Consider the following 18,319-nt stretch of genomic DNA (forward strand, 5'->3'; position numbering starts at 1 on the left):
TCTGTCAGGGAAGGGGCTTATTCCTGGACTGGGAGTTCAGCCAGGGCAAGTCGGGGAGGCAGGCTCAGAAAGTGGGAAGGTCCTCAGGCGGGATGGAAACTCAGAGAATGTCCTAGGGCAGGGACCTTGGCAGAGCCTCCTGTTCAAGACTCGTTTACATCTGGATCGGAGAGAGAGGACTGGGGAGCCCAGGACTGCCCAGCTCAGGACATGTCCCACCATTTTTCAAAGACTCCATGAAAGCAGGGAGGAAGCAAAGGACAGCAGAGTGAAAGGGAGCTCATGTCCAACGCAGGATAGACCCTTCCCTCCACGGGGGCCCTCACCCACCTAGGACCCCCATGGCCAGGCCTCCCAGGGCGATCCCCATGGCATTGCCTCTCTCCTCGTCATCTGTGTACACGCTGGCCAGCATGCCCATCCCTAAACAGGGAAAGAAACGGTGACAGCCAAGCTCTGGAAGCAACAGAATTATCTTTATGACTCAAAACCCCGCCCATCCCCAGCCCAGACTGTGGTCTTCCCACACCAGCCAGACCACCAAAACAATAAGGTCAAGCAACATCCAAAAACACACCACCCACCACCACCGTTACCTCGATTGCCTGAATTATTCCAGCTCATTCTGTAAAGGGTGGCCAGCCAAGGCAATGCCCATGGTCCTCCCACAGACCAAAGTCCCCTGGGGCACGGATTTAGTCGGTTCCACACCTACCAGCTACAGACGAGCAGGAGGAGCCGATGCCCTGCAGGGACCTGGCGATCAGCAGGAAGGCGTAGCTGCGGGAGAAGGCAAACACTGCGGAGAGAGTGGCCAGGCCACGGTCAGTGTAGACCCGGCTGGCATGTTGACCAAATATGCTCAAACAGGACCCTTCTGAAGGCTTCCCTTAACCAAATGGGGATACTTCTGGATTAACCACATCATACTTTGGCTCCCCGAAGACCTCACCCACCCTAAAGACCCTCACTCCTTTCTGCAGTTGTTGACAACATACCTACCCCCGCCCCCATCCCGGTTGTGTTCTCAATTCCCAGCTGGTGGTGGTCAGAGCCCACCTGGTGACCCACACTCGGAAGGCAAACGTCAGACACTTACTAACTGTTGAGATAAACATGATGCAGAACCCCGTGAACATGGGAATTGGGTAGCCGATTCTGCAAAACAGAACCACAGAGAGAACCTAGTGACTGCTCCGTATTTTTTTTTTTTTTTAAGCCTTTCTATTGAGTTTCTCCTATTAGCCTTCGGGATCAGGTGGATAAGCGTCTGGTCAACTTTTCTAAAAATTCATATAGTTGGTGCTTCCTCCGTGACCTTTTGGTGTTTGACTGTCTTGGAACGTGAATACATTTAGGGACTGCCACTCTGAGGGGAAATTTCTCTGGCATAAATGTTAATAAAATCTTGGCAAGTAACCCAGAACACTTTCAAACACACAGCCCCCGTTTCCAGCATTTTGTAAAACTTTCTTTAATTATAGTCTTGGCGAGAGCTTCCCCAGAGGGACAGCTGCAATCAAATGATTCTAGTAAAAGGTCATCAAGAGATTCCATGGGCAGCAGACACAATTGCACTATATCTAAGAGGCATCAGGAAGCGAGGACATTTCCAAATCTATCTTCACCTTGACCCTGATAAGGCTAGCTAAGAAAGACAGGCCTTGTTTTCTGTGCAAAAATTTCAACATCCTAATTGCTCCATAAGACCACTGTCTGCACAGGGGTCTGCCATCAGACAGACAGGAGAGGTAGGGAGACCTCAACATCTGGGTATCACACCCTTGGCTGGACACCTGGCCTTGCCATTTAACTCAAGTAGATCTCCCCCCAGGCCCAAAGAGAGACCACCACCACCTACTTCCCAGAGGTGGAACACTAAGTCCCTTCAGTCATGTCCAACTCTTTGCAACCCCATGGACTGTAGCCCACCAGGCTCCTCTGTCCATGGGATTCTCCAGGCAAGAATACTGGAGTGGGTTGCCATTCCCTTCTCTAGGGGATCTTCCCGACCCAGGGAGTGAATCCACGTCTCTTATGTCTCCTGCACTGGCGGGTGGGTTCTTTACCACAGGTACTACCTGGGAGGTGGAATGGGTATGAAATGAGACATGGCTATTAAATTGCTACCATGGCACCCAGAATATGAAAAGTGCTTCATAATTTTGCTTCATCCCTCATTCTCTTTCTGTTTTCCCTACCCATTTCTGCAGATTAAGCAAGCAGGTTGGTCCCTGTCATATAGATGGCATATGAGAGTGAAGCAGTTTCCTGCCCCCTGGCCTCCTTTCTTCCAGGAAAAAAGCAGAAAAAATCAGGGGCCAAGACTGGCTGAGCTACAGCCCTAGAGGAGATCTGTGTCACAGCCCGGAATAGCCCTGAGCATCTCCAGTCCTCATCTTCCACCAGATCCAGACACTCCAGACCCTGGAGAGAAACCCAACGAGGAACAAGGAGCCCTGAGTCCCAGTCACACAGCCTGGGAGGGCTCTTCTACCCAAGGTTGGAATAAAAAATCATAACACTACCTTCACTGAAGGTTATACTCCATTCTCCAAGCACTTCCACCCATGAGCTCCCTGATGTGATAAGAGCAGATGGACCACTTCCCCATGTTACAGATGAGGTATGAAAAATTGACTTGTCTGATGTCCTAGGGCTAATTCCATTCAGGGCCATTCCATCCAGTCCTTCTCCTTGCAGACTTACTTTACTAACCTCCCCAGGTAGCCAAAAGGCATATGTGGTTTTGAACAGAACGTTCTAAAAGTTCTGGTCTCACTTAAATAATTTTTTAACTGCTTCATGTGCATCCAGGAAACAAATAGCATCATAAAATCATTGCATTCTCAGGCAGTCACTACCCCACAAACCGATGCAAAGACTCCTCTACTGTGACCTGAAGTGGGCTTGTAACTCACAAAGCAGGCTTTGAAGCCAATCAGATGAACTAGGAAAGATATCAAGGTGCTGAACTGCAGTTCAGTTGTTCAGTTCAGTTGCTCAGTCATGTCCGACACTTTGCGACCCCATGAACCGCAACACGTCGGGCCTCCCTGTCCATCACCAACTCCCAGAGTCTACCCAAACTCATGTCCATCAAGTCGGTGATGCCATCCAGCCATCACGTCCTCTGTCGTCCCCTTCTCCTCCTGCAGTTCGGATGCCATCAAATGACAGCTGCTCGTCTCCACCAGCCCTGAGCTGACTGCTCTGTGCTCTTACTCCTGCAGGCAAAAGACACCTGCTCACAACACCAGATCCAACGTGGCACTGATGGAAACTGATGACGGAAACTTCCAGGAGGCTCAGAGAGAAGTCACAGGCAGTTTATTTTCTCAGCAACTATTGCATGTCCATAAAGAAGGCTGAGCGCCAAAGAATTGATGCTTTTGAACTGTGGTGCTGGAGAAGACTTTTGAGAGTTCCCTGGACTGCAGAGAGATCAAGCCAGTCAATCCCAAAGGAAATCAACCTTGAATGTTCATTGGAAGGACTGATGCTGAAGGTGAAGCACCAATACTTTGGCACCTGGTGCAAAAAGTTGACTCACTTGAAAAGACCCTGATGGTGGAAAAATTGAGGGCAGGAGGAGAAGGGGACGACAGAGGATGAGATGGTTGGATGGCATCACCGACTCAATGGACATGAGCTTGAGCAAACTCCTGGAGCTGGCGAAGGACAGGGAAGCCTGGTGCTTGCAGTCCACGGGGTCACAAATAATCAGACACGACTGAGCAACTGAACAACAACATTGCATGTCTGGGAGAAGAACAAACACACAATTGCCCTGGAATTAACAGAGGCTTTTTATCCCTTTCAACATCCAACTTGGAAAACCACTGACTTAAGTCAAAGCTATTGGAATACCAGTAATATTACATCCAGTCTACAGTCTGGCCACTGACCAAGGTCACCTGGCAGGACACAGCTGGAGTGAGCGCCTTCTTACCAGGAGGCTCCAGCACTCCCAGAGATGATAAGCATGCAGAATCACCTGTGATTGTCACAATTCCATGTGATAGCTAGCTCCAACCCTATTTTCAGATGGCCACATGGAGGCTCAAGAGATTTAAGTAACTTGCCCCAAATTCAGGGCAGAGGGCATAATCTTGAGTGTTGACGAGGCCAGGTCCTGCAGTATATACTTTGGTGGGGACACCAGGCGCATGAGCAGAGGTTCACACAGGGTGCGTGGAATGTGGGTCCACAGTGGCCAGGTGGCTTGATACCCACAAGGATGCACACTTACGGACAATTCTTTTAACCAAGACTAGGTGTTGTGTTTTTCTCTAAAAATGCAGTAGCTACTGTTGTGTTTCTCAATTGCTTTGGGATTTTAATAAAACATGACTGGAAAACCAAATGGCAAAGCTAGAAGGAAACTCGAAGGCAGGCCAGTCCAAACCCCCATCTCGGATGAGAAAGTCAAGGTTCAAAGGTGGAGCCTGTGACTCAGCCACAACTGCAGAGCAAGCCAGTCGCTTTGGGTAAGACTGGGATCCTGGTGCTTCCTTCTCACTACCAGACTCGTGTGCCCTATGCTTTCGACACTGGCCAAGCCACTGGCAGGGCTGCCCAGTGGCAAGTGCTGGGCAGCATCCTTCTCTGGAGCTCAGCCCCAAGGCAAATCCAGCCCAGTGGGCAGCTCCTGGCTCTCCACCTTCAGACTGCCCTGTCCCCCTGAACATCTGCCTCAGGACAGCTGCCCAAGGCCCCAGGGTCACTGAGTGGTGGGCAGATGGCCACTGTCCTTTCTGCCTCCCCACGATGTCTCCTAAATGGTCAGAACCTCAATTGACATTAGTCATAAATGTCTGATTTGGCCACCTGCCACAATTCAATGCCATCTCATTAAAGTGTTACTGAGCCGAGCCATGTCAGATGCGGCAAACCTTTACCCAAGCATCCCATTATCACCCCCTCGTGAGTCATCCTGGCCCACAGTCATCTCCACAGGGCATCAGGGAGCAGTTAATCCAATTGGAATAAGAATAAAAATCGTATATTTGAATCCTAGAAGACAGTGCAAAGCAATAAAAGTTATATGCATTATGTACCCATACACAATCAGTGGAGAAACCCTATTACGTTCCTAAATTATCACTGGCAATCAATACTTGCTCTCTGATGCTATGAACTAGTTTATCTTTACCACAGAGATTAACGTAAGCTCTTGTCCCAGGCTTGCTAAGATCTGCCTCGGTTGCCTCTTCTGGGTAAGTGACAAAAGCAAGGACGCAGAATAGGGGACAGAGAAGGGAACAAACTGCCACCAGATGAGACAAGAGGTGACATCTCCCTTTTCAATTATCTCAACACACTCCTAAACAGTCAACAGCAGTAAACAGAAAGGTATTTTACATTTACTAGTGCCTCAGCGGTATGCAGGAAACACAGGTTACATCCTTGCAGTGGGAAGAGCCCCTGGAGAAGGGAATGGCAACCCACTCCAGTATTCTTGTCTTAGAAATGCCACGGACAGAGGAGCCTAGCCGGCTACAGTCCATGGGGTCACAAAAAGTCCAACAGGACTTGGAATCTTGTGGTCAACCGTTTCAAAAATAAAAGAAAATCCTTAGGTTTAGCCCCTGGGTCTGTCTCTTTCAGTTATTAGGTGTGTGGAGTGAGCTACATGAGCCTTGAATTTCTTCCTCCCTGGGGTGTTCCTTGATGCACAGATCATGTGAGGGCTTTGCTCCCATGGGAAGGACCCAAATCCATGGCCAGCTTGTTCTGATTTCAAAGCAAAGACTCTGTCACACTCTCTCTATCCTCACGACGTCTATGATGGGAGATCCCTTTCCAGAATGGCTGGTTTCCCTGTCCGTGGAGACACTTTTTGAAAAGGTCACTGCTTATTCCTACAGAACCCACTTCAGACCCACTGCCTGAAGCTAGAGAAAAAACCACAAAAACACACAGTTGATTTGGTGGGGATTTCATGCCCTGCGGCTTTCTCCCTGTCGTTCAGATGTGAGCTAAGATTTGTGAGGAAGAATAACTGGCTTTCAAATATACTAGGTAACTATGGAAATAAATTAAGCCACTGACGCTGGTTTGATAAAAAGCAGACCACTGAGACAACGGACAAGCTGAGGAGGAATCTTTCCCCACCCCCTGTCCCTGGAGTTAACCCTTTCCCAAGCCGTTGGGTTCATTTGGAATATCTTGGGTCTAAAGATACAACTACTATGTAAGCCTTATGTTAAGCAAGTGAAGACCATAGTGCCATGCTTTTAACCTGACTTACAGAAGAGAGAAATGTAAAGGTGGTTTTCACATTGTTTATCTCCCTGGAACAAGCTTTTTATGTGTGTGTACCTCTAAAATCCACTTACTGGGCCAAATGACAACAGCTATTCCTCGTATAAGTCCTTCTACTCCATTTCACTCACAAGTGCAATCATGAAATGAACAGTTAAATTGGAATTAGAAGAGAAGTCCCACAAGCCTCAAAGATGGCAATCAAGTCAAGACACACACCCATAGGCTTTGGAAAGTGTGTTACTGGACCTGTGATCACCACCCTCACCATAGTCAAAAGGTCCTTTGTTCCCTATCTGGTCACAGATTACTCAGTGAAAATATACTACCTACAGAGGAAGTGAAACGAGAATTACTTGTACCATCCAGCAGCCAAATGAGCACTTAAATACTTCCCAAGAATCATCATATTTTATTTTCATGGTTTGACATGAGATCTTACCCAATATTTAAAACAAAAGACAGGAGGCTGCCTCCTGTTGTCACCCACTCACAAAAGCCACTCACACGGCAGCATCGTGACCACAAACAATGGGGCGCTGGATTGTAACACGGGGTTCAACGGGTTATGATGGGTGTGACGTTGGGAGTCTCATTTCAGAGTGGGTGCTGCTTATAGCAAGAAGCTTTAGAAATGAGTGGCTCCAAGCAGCCCGTCTCTAGGGAGCTCCCCACTACATCTCTGGAGATGCAAGAGGTCTCTTTTTTCCCCACTGTCAGAAGCACTGCAGAGACACCGGGAGACTGGGCCAGCGTGCATCGCAGGATGGAAAAAGGTATTTTTCTAGGGCCAGGGAGGTGGGGGAGGATCGAGATCCGTCATATCAGGCTGATTTTTCCTAAACTCCCTCCCACTGAATAAAAATAGCATCCAACAACTCAATGTTTGGACTTTTCCTCATTCAGCCTGATGTACCCAGGGAGAGCCCAAGTAGATGCCAAAAAGGGCTGATTTTACCTATATTATTTACCTATATTATTTATATTCCGTAACTAAAGGTACAAACTGGGTTAACAGTAAGCTGGTGGAAAGAACCAGAAGAGAGGAAGACATCAGCCAGAGTCTGGACAAATGCTTTCTCCTCTTGAGTTGTTGTTTAGTCACTAAGTTGTGTCTGATTGTTTGGTGACCCCATGGACTATAGTTAGCCAGGCTCCTCTGTCCGTGGGATTTCACAGGCAAGAATACTGGAGTGGTTGCAATTTCATTCCACTGAGTCACTGAGGAATCCTATCCTTGTGAGTGGCAAACCCCTTTGGCTCTAAACCAGGGGTCCGTACCTTCAGGATCTAATGCCTGGTGATCTGAGCTGGAGCTGACATAATAATAACAGAAATAAAGTGCACAATAAATGTAATGCCATTGAATCATCGCCAAAGCACCTCCTACCCCCGACCCATGGAAAAACTGTCTTCCACAAAACCAGTTCCTGGTGCCAAAAAGGTTGGGGACCACTACTATAAAAATACTAAGACAGCCCCAAAAGCTTTTGCTCAAGCCTCTTCAAGATCTGATGCTTCATGTTTTAACTACTCTTTAATCAGAAACATATTAACCAAGTGTAAAATGCTATTTTAAACTCAGTTCTTTACAACCCTGAAAATGTGAGTCACACATCTTGTTGGTAATTGCGGATGTGATTGGCACAAATCACATCAAAAGGCTATTTGCAATGGCTCACAAGGGAAGAGTCTGTAAACGGAAATATATTTATCACTTCTTTGAGCAGAGCCGCAGAGTGCCCAGAAATGCTGCAAGTCCCCAAATTCATATCTACTGGGCTTGGAAAATATTAGAAAACATTACTTATCATGATCATGTTGAGGGACAACAGAGTTTGTTCAATTGTTTTGCCTGCCTGCATTGATATTAAAATTTGTTTCCATTTCCACATTACAAGGCAGTGCTAGAAGATGAAGATTATTTTGAAATTTGCTGGAGAGCTGGGAGAAATCAGCTAGGGAGGAAAATTTTGTTCTTGACAAGTTCCACCATACAAATAGACTAAATTTCACAGGTCACAGGTCACTAAAGGAAATTAGTTTTCTCTTGGAAGATAATTTTTTTTAGGAGGCCCAAACACAAGCCTTGCATGCATGTATGTTAAGTCCCATCCAACTCTTTGCAACCCCATGGACTGTAAGACTGCCAGGCTCCTCTGTCCATAGGATTCTCCAGGCAAGAATACTGGAGTGGGTTGCCATGCCCTCTTCCACAGGATCTTCCCAACCCAGGGTTCAAACCTGCATCTCCTGTGGCTCCTGCATTGCAGGCAGATTCTTTACCGCTGGTAGCTGTAATGTCAAAGCATTTGGAGTATTTAATAGGGCAAAGGTATCACTGGTTTTAAACAAGCTCCTGCCCCTTGGCATAAGCAAAGCATTAGAAACAAGAATGGGATTTTTTTTTAAGCTTTTCATTTGCCATTTACATTTGGAAGATTGGAACACTCACATCATTTCCGCCAAGTTTCTAAGTATTGCGCTGTACAGCTAGTGACAGTCATGCCCAAGTGATTGGCAAGGTGTTATTACAATAATGTCCTCAATTTTCCCATGTAGTATTTGAGCTGTTTGCTTTCTCAGAATACAAAACCCGGAGCTGTTTTCTGTAATTATACCAGATGCATTTTAAGGAGCGCTCTTAGGCATGAGAAAAGAAAGAAAACCCTGTAACCACGGAGGTCTGCTTGGTTTTCCTCCTGAAGAATAGAAGAACTGCTGAACGCCACCTTAATAATGGTGCCTCTTGGTGGGCTCCCAGTCGGCCCAGCATCCTGCATTCATTTGCTTAGCATTTTATGCAGCAGCCTGATAACACTGCCACACAGCCTGGAGGCTGGATGTGGCCTGGGATGGTTAAAATGGATTCAATGGCACCACCCAGTCCAGAAAATCACATCGCAGAGGTAGAAAACATGCTTCCATCTGACTCACCATGGGTACCCTACCAGAAATCTTTGTATCAGAGGACCGCTTGTGTGGAGGAAGGCAGGCCTGCCGTGCCCGCTTTGAGCCCCTGCCACCACCCCAGGCCTCGTCGCCTCATAGAGCCCCCAACCCTCCAGAGTTGGCCGCACTCTCAGCCACACAGGGCCCCTCTCTATTGTCACCATTTTGAAATGATTAATAAGATGTTAATAAAAGGCCGGGCCTTGGAGGAGGAAATGGCAACCCACTCCAGTATTCTCCTCTGGGACATCCTCATGGGATTTCCCAGAGGAGCGTGGTGGGCTACAGTCCATGGGGTTGCAAAGAGTTGGACACATCCGAGTGGCTAACACTTTGACTTTTCACTTCCCCTGACTCTTCAACTTGGCTTTGGAACCTCTAGTGGCTCCCAAGTGCTCCTGCAACAAACTCCTACTCCTCTGTCATCCAGCATGTGGGGCTTCTCATAGCCCAGTCCCACCCAGTCCCCCCAGACCTGCCGTCCTCAGTTCTCTGGACCCCTCTTTTGCTCTCTTCCCCACCTCTAGTCCTTGTCTTTGTGCTTCTAAGTCTGCTTCACAGGTAGGACTCTGGGCACTGCCCCCCTCCACCATTTTTCACATCTCTGCTCTTGGGGTCACACTGTTTAGATGGGAGCCCACCACCACTGCTCACTCTACCATCTCCCACTCTTTGCAACAGACACCTCCTCCCCTCTTTTGCAAGCCCCCTGTCCTGTGCTTGCAGCCCCCAAGTCCTGGGCAGAGCTGGACCACCTCAGCTGTAGGAGAACAAATACTAGCTGGATGGCCACCAACAATGGAAATGTGAACCATTATTCAGAATAACTGGGTCTCAAAAGACTCCAGAACATCCGGATTAACATAAAGCTCCTGTGGGCAGCTTGAATTATCTGGGAAAAAAAATTCTCGTCGTTGTGTGCACGTGGACACAGCTCAGTAGGTGGCAGGGGAAGGTCCACTGCCCAGGGCCTCGGGGTCAGTGAGCTGCTTCCTCTATCAGCAGGACTATGGATCACATGCCACGTTCCCCACCTGGCCATCCACACGAGCCTTGACCACGCCAGCCCTGAAGGAAACCACTTCGGCTGTCTATTGGGAAGTCCATGATCAGAGGTGGAAGAGAAGAGAAAGCCACGTGGTACATACAATCCCACAATGACGGCCACGGTGGCAATGGAAAGGAGCACCAAACTGGAAATCACGACTGACTCAGGATGGAAACGTAAAGTGAAAGAGGCTGGATTTTCCCTCCAGCATTGGATCTCCAGACTCTGATCAATGAATGAGAAACAAAATGATCTGGAACAATATGAATATTTAGCTCCTTGACCGAAACAATATAACCCACCTGTTGGTCAACAGTCCTATGAACGGGTTGGTGAGGAGCTGGACAGTGGCTTTCGAGGCAAACAGCAGGCCGACCTGCACATTCTCATTCAGGAGGTCTTTGTCTTCACTGGGACAGTCGGAAGGGGCCGAGGACGCGTTAGTGACCATGCGCTGCGTGGTGGCCTCGTGCGCCAGCGCCCCCAGAAAGTGGTCGGTGCTGTTCCCGGTGACCATGGTGGAGTTGTCGTAATAGGAGAAGATATTCAGGAAGCCGCCGGAGGCGGAGGCTGTGAGCCCAGGCTTGGTGGTCTGGATTTCTGGAGCATCTTTCTCATGCTCAATGCTGTACAAGTAACTCGGGATGATGGGGACTGCGGACAAGAGCAGGACAACGGTGATCACACAGAAAGCCTCCCTGGGACCAGAGCCAGCAAAACCGTGGTCCTGTCAAATGCTAAATGAGACCCAGAGAAGTGGCATGTCTGCCTCAGGAAAGGGAACCTCTGCACCGACACTGAACACTTTCATGTTGTTTAGTTAGCTCCGGGAAAGACTGAGGGCAGAAGGAGAAAGGGGTGACAGAGGATGAGATGCTTAGACGGCATCACTGACTCAATGGACTTCAGTTTTAGCAAATTCCAGGACATGGTGAAAGACAGGGAAGGCTGGCAGGCTGCAGTTCAAGGGGCTGCAATTCAAGGGGCTGCAATTCAAGGGGCTGCAATTCAAGGGGCTGCAAAGAGTCGGACACGACTGAGCAGCTAAACAACAACAAGCTCTGAGAATAAAGCCCCAGAGGGTGTGAGAGCTCTCAGGGACAGCAGACCTGACCAGCCCCAAAGCTCCCCGTGCTTCTTACAGGGCTCCTTCATAGGAATATTTTAGGAAAGGAAAGCAAGATGCGATCTGAAATCTAGTCAGTGCTGACCTGGGGTCAACCAGGGCTTCTCAGAAAGAGGCTAGAAAGACCTTTAAGTGGATGAATCAGGAAAACAGAAACCTAAATTTCATTATGCATCTTAGAAAAAAAAAATTAACCTGCAGGAAGTAATAATTCGGAAATTCTGCCCCAGGCTCACTTTATCTTTCTATTACTTGAGGGCGAAGCAGCAATGTTTCATACAACTTGGCAAATTCAAGACTTCCTGAGACTTCCATAAAGGAAAAGAAAGCTGATATAATCGAAGCTTTGGGCATGTGTATAACAGAGGATTCAAGACAAAGGAGGACCCAGGCCCTTGTTACTCTACTGGGATGAGCCCCAAAGCTCCCATATTCCTGGAAGTGAAAACCTGACTCTCTGATGCTCTGAAAACTGTCCAGAGAAAGAACCTTAAACAGAGACAAGGGAAATGACCCTTTAAAAATTTATTTTTTATTCATTAAAAACTGGGATATTTTTCAGGAAAATATGCTTGCCAAACCTGTTATTCATGGGGCTAATTAAGAGACCTGGATGTCAATTATGTAGCTGTTCAAAAATCTATTACAGCAAAAAAGATGAAAACCAACAGTTAAAACTGCTCTTGATAGGAGTCCTGACATGTGTCCATGTCAAGTCATCTGTGGAGTCGCTACATTTAAATGTCCCTTCCTTCTATGGAGGGAGGTATGCTGACCTGTTCCTTTAGGTGACAGACCACATTATTAACCCACCTTTTTCGGGGGACGTAATAATTATTATAACATGATTCTGAATCCTGGAAATTGCTCTTCCTTCATAGACTATTTTTTTAAAAAGTTTTTTATCGCGTTGAAAGTGACAAGGGGAAGCAGGAAATTATCAGGAGGAAACATAAGTTCTGGGTTTTATCTGATGTCACAGTTTTTTGACCAGACCATCAGGAAACCGAAGCCGCAAACGCGGCCACTAGCCTAAGCGAGGCAGTCTCCGGCCGGGAACGTCTTTTTGCAAAACATATTCTAGCCAACCTGCCCGCACCGCGCTGGGGTAAGCCGGGCGCGCCCGGGGACTGGGACGCCCTGTCCGTACTTACCCACGACCGTGAGCAGCATGTTGTCTAGCAGCAGCGCGAGGAACACGATGAATAGGATGAGCTTCCGCGAGTGCCGGCTCTCCTGCAGCCAGCGGAGCAGCGCCAGCTCGCTCAGGGCCATGGCTTCAGGGCTCGGCTGCGGGCGCGGCGCGCGGTCAGGGGACGTGCGGGGCCGCCGGTTCCCCGACCCCGGGGCTTGGACTTCGCCCGACCCGGCCTGCCGGAGGGGCGCTCGGAGAGCGGCGCGCACACGGCGGCGCCAGACGGTCCCCGGCGTCCCACCCTCGGCTCACCTGCGGCAAGCGCGTTCTCACCGGCACTTGCACTCCCGGGTAATAACGCCCGCGAGCGCCGTCGGGGCGCGATCCCCCGCGACGCCCGGCTCTCCGCCGCCCGCGCCCACTTCACCCCCTGCGCGCTCGGAAAGGGCCGCGCGGACCCCGCGCACCATGCGTCCTGCACCTCGGCTTTCCCGGGACCCCTCGGAACCCCGCGCGTGGCGCCTCCGGGGGTTTCCCCTGTCCTTGGCCAAGCCCCCTCTCCCGCGCGTCGGGGCGGCGATCAGTCCCCAGCGCCGAGCCCCGCGGGCCGGGAGCGGGGTCGGCCTTACCTCGAGGGGTGGTCTGCGGCTGCTCGCCCTGGCCGCCGTGGGCTCCGTCTGGCCAGCCGGCTCCGGTCGCAGTCTCCACCCCAGCTCCCGGCCGCCGCCACTCAGTTTACCGGGTCCGGCTCTGACGTCACGGCCGGCGCGGAGCGGGGGCGGGGGGCTGGGGCGCCCTGGCCTCCGCCCTCCCAGCACAGTAGCTTTCCTGTCCCCGCCCCGCCCCGGACCCGGCTTTGCGCTCGGACTCTGGAGCTCCCGGTCCCGAGCAGACCCTCACCCCTGTCCGGGCGCTTGGCCGTGCGCCCTGGGAATACCGGGAGTGAAGTGGATGGGTCTCAACGGGAGGACGTCAGGAACCCCAGGGCGACCGGCCAAGGGTCCCGGGCTCAGGGGCCAGGATGAGGAGTCGGGGATTAGTGCTCTCATCTGGCCCCAGTTAGGAGCTAAGGCTCTCTTTGAGCCTCCGTGTTCCTGAGATGGGCCATGAGGACGTGAAGCCTCGCGAGTGAGTGTGCCTGGGACAGAGGTTGGGCTTGGGCGGCCGCGGACAGACCTGTTTCCTGGAGAAGCCATCCTGCACCCCAGCACCCCTCCCCTCTTCCGCCTCCGGATCTTGGTGCAGAGTGCCCCTCGGCCTCTTTCACCACTGGTCCTCGGGTACCCTCCAGATGGTGATGTGGAAAAGGGGAGGGGGAAGGGGACATCCCTCAGCGTCACCCCCGCTGTGAGAGTGAGGATATGAGGGCCCCAGGCCCCGGAGTCCAGCTCCCAGAAAGGAGGACCATGTCGCCTGAGCAGGGAACACTGGAGACTAGGTGAGTGCTTGGTGCCCAAATAAAAGGCCCCCGGGGGCAGCTGCCCAAGCCCTGTGCGCCACGGTGCTCTCCGCTCAGTGTTTTCCTGGGATTCTGGCAAAGGGCCTGTTTGTGGCTGACCTGGAGCTGTCATCTTCACTACCAAAGGGCAGGAGCCCACTTTGCTTTCCAAGTCCCTCTATTTTATAAAGAGAAACAGACAGACTTCCTCCCTGAGACGGCTGGAGCTTTGGAGACCCTTTAGGGGGCCGGAGGAGCAAAAGCTATTGTCCTGGAAACCACTTAGAATAAACGTTATCTGCTGCAGCGGCGGAGATAGAGTCTGGCCTTGTTTTATTAATGTTTGCTTGTCAGCTGGAGACTGCTAAGAGCAGCGGAGTGCTGTGTGGGGCTCCCCTCTCTCTGCACTGCCTTCCTCCCTTCCAGACACCCCGTGTGCCATCCCCGATGTGAGAGAAATGGTTGGATAAGTAAGTAGGTCAGTAACATGGGGACTCTGGGATGTCCCAGGATGTGTGCAACTTAAATATTAAAATATTAAATATTAAACTTAGGAGGAGAGAACAGATGGCAGGGAGCTCCTTGTATAAGATCCGGAGTTAGAATAGCCGAGGTTCAGAAAAAGAATGAGACTGGCACTCTACAGGAACAGATCACCTTTAATGAGGCGAGAAGGGGCAGCAGGCAGATTAGCGAGCTGCTGCACTTATTGAAGAAAAGAGTAAGTATATATAGGCACGTATGTAGAAAGCTACTGTCTTAAGGGGGCCTGTTCTTCTCCGAGGTTGCTGGGAGTAGTTATCTCTTAAACAGCTGGGGCAAGGAGTTCTGGAGATGGGCCAGAGGTTGGGCAGGCTTGGAGCTGGGCGTAATCAACCTAATGTCTATTTTTTCTTCTGGTGAGAGAGTTCTTTGTTTTGCCTAGAATGGTGGGGAGGACCTGGAGGGGAGTTTTAACTCCGGGCTACCTTGAGCCATGCAACTTTCCTTCACAGGCCCTGTTCCTCTGCTGCCTGGGGCAGAGAAGTGTCATGATTATCAGGATGCCTGGGTCCAGTCCACTGCGTCCTTGATAGGTGACCTCAGGCACATTATGTATCTTCCTTAGTTTCCTCATCTCTGAAATGGGGATACCAACTGGACATGATGCCAACTGGACATAATGCAGTATTGTTGTGGGGATCCACAGGGATTCCTTAACACAGTGCCTGGCACAAAGTGAGAGTCAGCATCCACTGTTCATCCACCCAACAAAGATTTGTTGAGCATTGTCGTTGATACTGGAGCGATATTAATGGCCCAAAGAGATAAAATCCCATCCTTGGGGGGCTTACACATTCTGGTGGCAACACCACAATGGTGCCAGACCAACTCCTGCCCAGCCATCTGGAAGAATATGGCACTAGGGAAAAATGCCAATCCTTGGGTCCCTTCTCCTGATCTCTGCCACCCCCCCCAGAGCACCATAACCTATACTAGCATCTTCAGATTTTTCATTGACACCCCCTTTTAAAAGTGTTTAAACACTTTTTTAAAGTGTTTTTAAAAAGATAGGTGTGCCTCACACATTTCGCAGTTGGCACCTAAAATATTCTTTTATCATAAATTTAAATAGTTTAGGGGCATATCATGTATGTGTGTGCGTGTTGGTCACTTAGTTGTGTCTAAATCTTTGCAACCCCGTAGACTGTAGCTCACCAGGCTCCTCTGTCCATGGAATTCTCTAGGCAAGAATACTGGAGTAGGTTGCCATTCCCCTCTCCAGGGGATCTTCCCAACCCAGGGATCAAACCATCGAACCCAGGTTTCCTATGTGGCAGGCAGATCTTTACTGTCTGAGCCACCAGGGAAGCCCCATATCATGTATCAGTTCAATTCAGTTCAGTGCTCAGTCCTGTCCAACTCTTTGCGACCCCATGGACTGCAGCACACCAGGCTATATTCACCTTTATATATAAAACCATTATGACTCTCTTTTAAATGTACCCAATGTGGAGTAGGAAATGGCAACCCACTCCAGTATTCTTGCCAGGAAAATCCCCTGGACAGAGGAGCCTGGTGAGCTCCTTCAGGGCTACAGTCCATGGGGTCACAAAGAATTGGGAGACGACTTAGCGACTAGACAACAACAAATGTAAAACTCAACCCACCCAATTCCCCCAACATCCTAGTTTCCCTTCCCTTACCCCTTCTTATCTTTAGTTAATGTCTCCAGGGTTCAGCCTGCCTAGAGCTGGAGGCCAGACATAACTTTCAGAAGCAGGGTGGTCTCCGGAGCCTCTGCAGAAAAAGGCTGGAGGTGGCTGTGTGGCTCCACCCAGACCCTGCCCCTTCCCCCAGTTAGAAAATAAGTCCCTGGTGTCTACTGGGGAGCAGCATGGTGCTTTGGAGTAGGGCAAGCTGGGGCTTGCCTGGACTGGCCATTCCAGCGACCTAGCCCCTGCATTACCTGGGGCAGGGAGATCCCAAGAGTGCTGCCGCCTGCCGCCACTCCTGTATCCAGAGGCAGGGGTTTACGTAGTTTTTGAGTGCCTCCCTTCCCCTGCGGGAGTGCATGGGCCGCAGTACACTCAGAAGGTGGCCCCTCACTCCATGCCATTCCCCCAAAGCAGGTTGGGAGAAGGGGTAGCTGGCTGGACCAGACTATTCCCAGACGACTGGGAGGTAGCGCCAATAAAAAAAAAAAAAAAAAAATGTACCCAATGGATTATAAAATTACCATATTTTATTTAAAAATACAAACAACTTTTTCTTTAACACTGTAAATGTTACATTGTTTCTCTTTAACAACATAAAATTTTTACACTGTTTCCTTTATTCTCTCAAAGAATATTTTCTAGCCACTTTCAACAGAATTTTATCTAACTGTAATGTTTTTATTACTTAAATTCTGTATTTACCACTTTATCTATTATATGAACTGCAACAGATATACGAACATGCATTAGCATTTTAAAATTTTCTTATGGCCATAAGGTCCTAAGTTCGAAAATTCTTTTTTTTAAGATTGTGTTCTTATAGCAATTATTAGTAGTATATAAATGATAAAGCTGCAAACATATAATACAAATTTTGACAAATATTAAACACAAAGAGAAACATATTATACGTGCATTACTTAATGAGATGAGTAGGGAGAGGATTTTTGGAGCCTTAACAGAAGCAAAACCATATTGTTTCTGGATGTTTTTATGCCTCAGAGCAATGTAACACAGTAAAACGGTACTGTGTTGTTTGGCTGTGGATTCGTTCGTAGTTAGAGTCAGGTTGGGTGGGAGGTAAGCCTTTCTTTGTCCAGTGGGAGACAGGAGACTGTTGAAGGGGGAAGTGATAAAAGAGAATCCTCATGTCTCTACCTGGGTCCATCTCAGCCAGATTAATTTTTAAGTACAAGACATACGGAATGAACATCTGCTATGGCTTGGGAAACCTTCGTGTGTACCCAGTGTCCTGAAGTAGCAGACTGAAGAGCCAGCCTGGAAAGCCCTGCCTGATCTGGGACTGTGGGACTCCACAGCCTTTTACTTGATTCAGCCCCTACCTCCCCTCTCCAGCCACACTGGCTCCTCTGAGTATTTCTCTGCCGCAGGGCCTCTGCACATTCTCTGCCCAGGAAGTTCTGCTTCTAGCTATCACCTTCTCATTCTTCGTTACCAGTCCTAATGCCACTTCTTAAGGGGAGCCATCCTTTCATGGACACCCCAGCCCCAAGTATCAGACAGATTCTCTTCTCTTGTAAATCCTCATGGAACTGTAACTTCCTCCATAATATCTCTGTCCATGAGGAGCTGTTCTCCCACAGGTGTGATCAATTATCTCTGTCTTCCCAGATATCAGGACCAGAGAAACTCTCTTGGTTATCACTGAGGTTCCAGAACACAGATGAAGCTCATTAAATACCTGCAAGGAGGTATTGTGGTCTGGGTAGATCGGGTTCCCTTCTGAAGCAGAACGGTGGGAACCTGAAAGAGAAGCACCTTTGCTGGAAGGTCAAGGTTACACTCCTGTCTCTCTCCCCGATTCCTCCAGGACCAGGCTTTGAGGAAGCCCCTAGTGAACACTGGTGTCTCAGATGATAAAGAATTAGCCTGCAATGTGGGAGGGACCAGGAAAATCCCCTGGAGAAGGGAATGGCAACCCACTCCAGTATTCTTGCCTGGAGAATTCCACGGGCAGAGGAGCCTTGCAGGCTATAGTCCAGGGGGTCACAAAGAGTTGGACACAACTGAGTGACTAATAGTTTCACTTTCATTTCCTAGTGAACACATTTATTGGTTGACCAAAAAGTTCGTTTGGGATTTTCTGTAGGATATTAAGGAAAAGCTCGAATGAACTTTCTGGCCAACCCAGTAT

The 18,319-nt window shown here is 49.3% G+C and overlaps 1 protein-coding gene across 1 annotated transcript in view; it reads right to left on the reverse strand.

The window, feature by feature from the left end:
• SLC18A2 (solute carrier family 18 member A2) overlaps nt 1–13,207 on the reverse strand; it is a 40,573-nt gene extending 27,366 nt beyond the window's left edge. Inside the window, exons 1-6 of the mRNA XM_081573468.1 lie at nt 13,158–13,207; nt 12,548–12,840; nt 10,570–10,921; nt 1,100–1,158; nt 716–799; nt 331–423 (exon numbers count right to left, since the gene is read on the reverse strand). Of these exons, the coding sequence (XP_081429594.1) occupies nt 331–423; nt 716–799; nt 1,100–1,158; nt 10,570–10,921; nt 12,548–12,668 (709 nt within the window). The 5' untranslated portion in view covers nt 12,669–12,840; nt 13,158–13,207. The remainder of the gene's footprint in view (nt 1–330; nt 424–715; nt 800–1,099; nt 1,159–10,569; nt 10,922–12,547; nt 12,841–13,157) is intronic.
• Nucleotides 13,208–18,319: the final 5,112 nt, after the last annotated feature.

The sequence above is a fragment of the Giraffa tippelskirchi genome, chromosome 2 (assembly GCF_054371585.1).
Source record: "Giraffa tippelskirchi isolate mGirTip1 chromosome 2, T2T-mGirTip1v1.2.pri, whole genome shotgun sequence".
NCBI classification, from domain to species: Eukaryota; Metazoa; Chordata; class Mammalia; order Artiodactyla; family Giraffidae; genus Giraffa; species Giraffa tippelskirchi.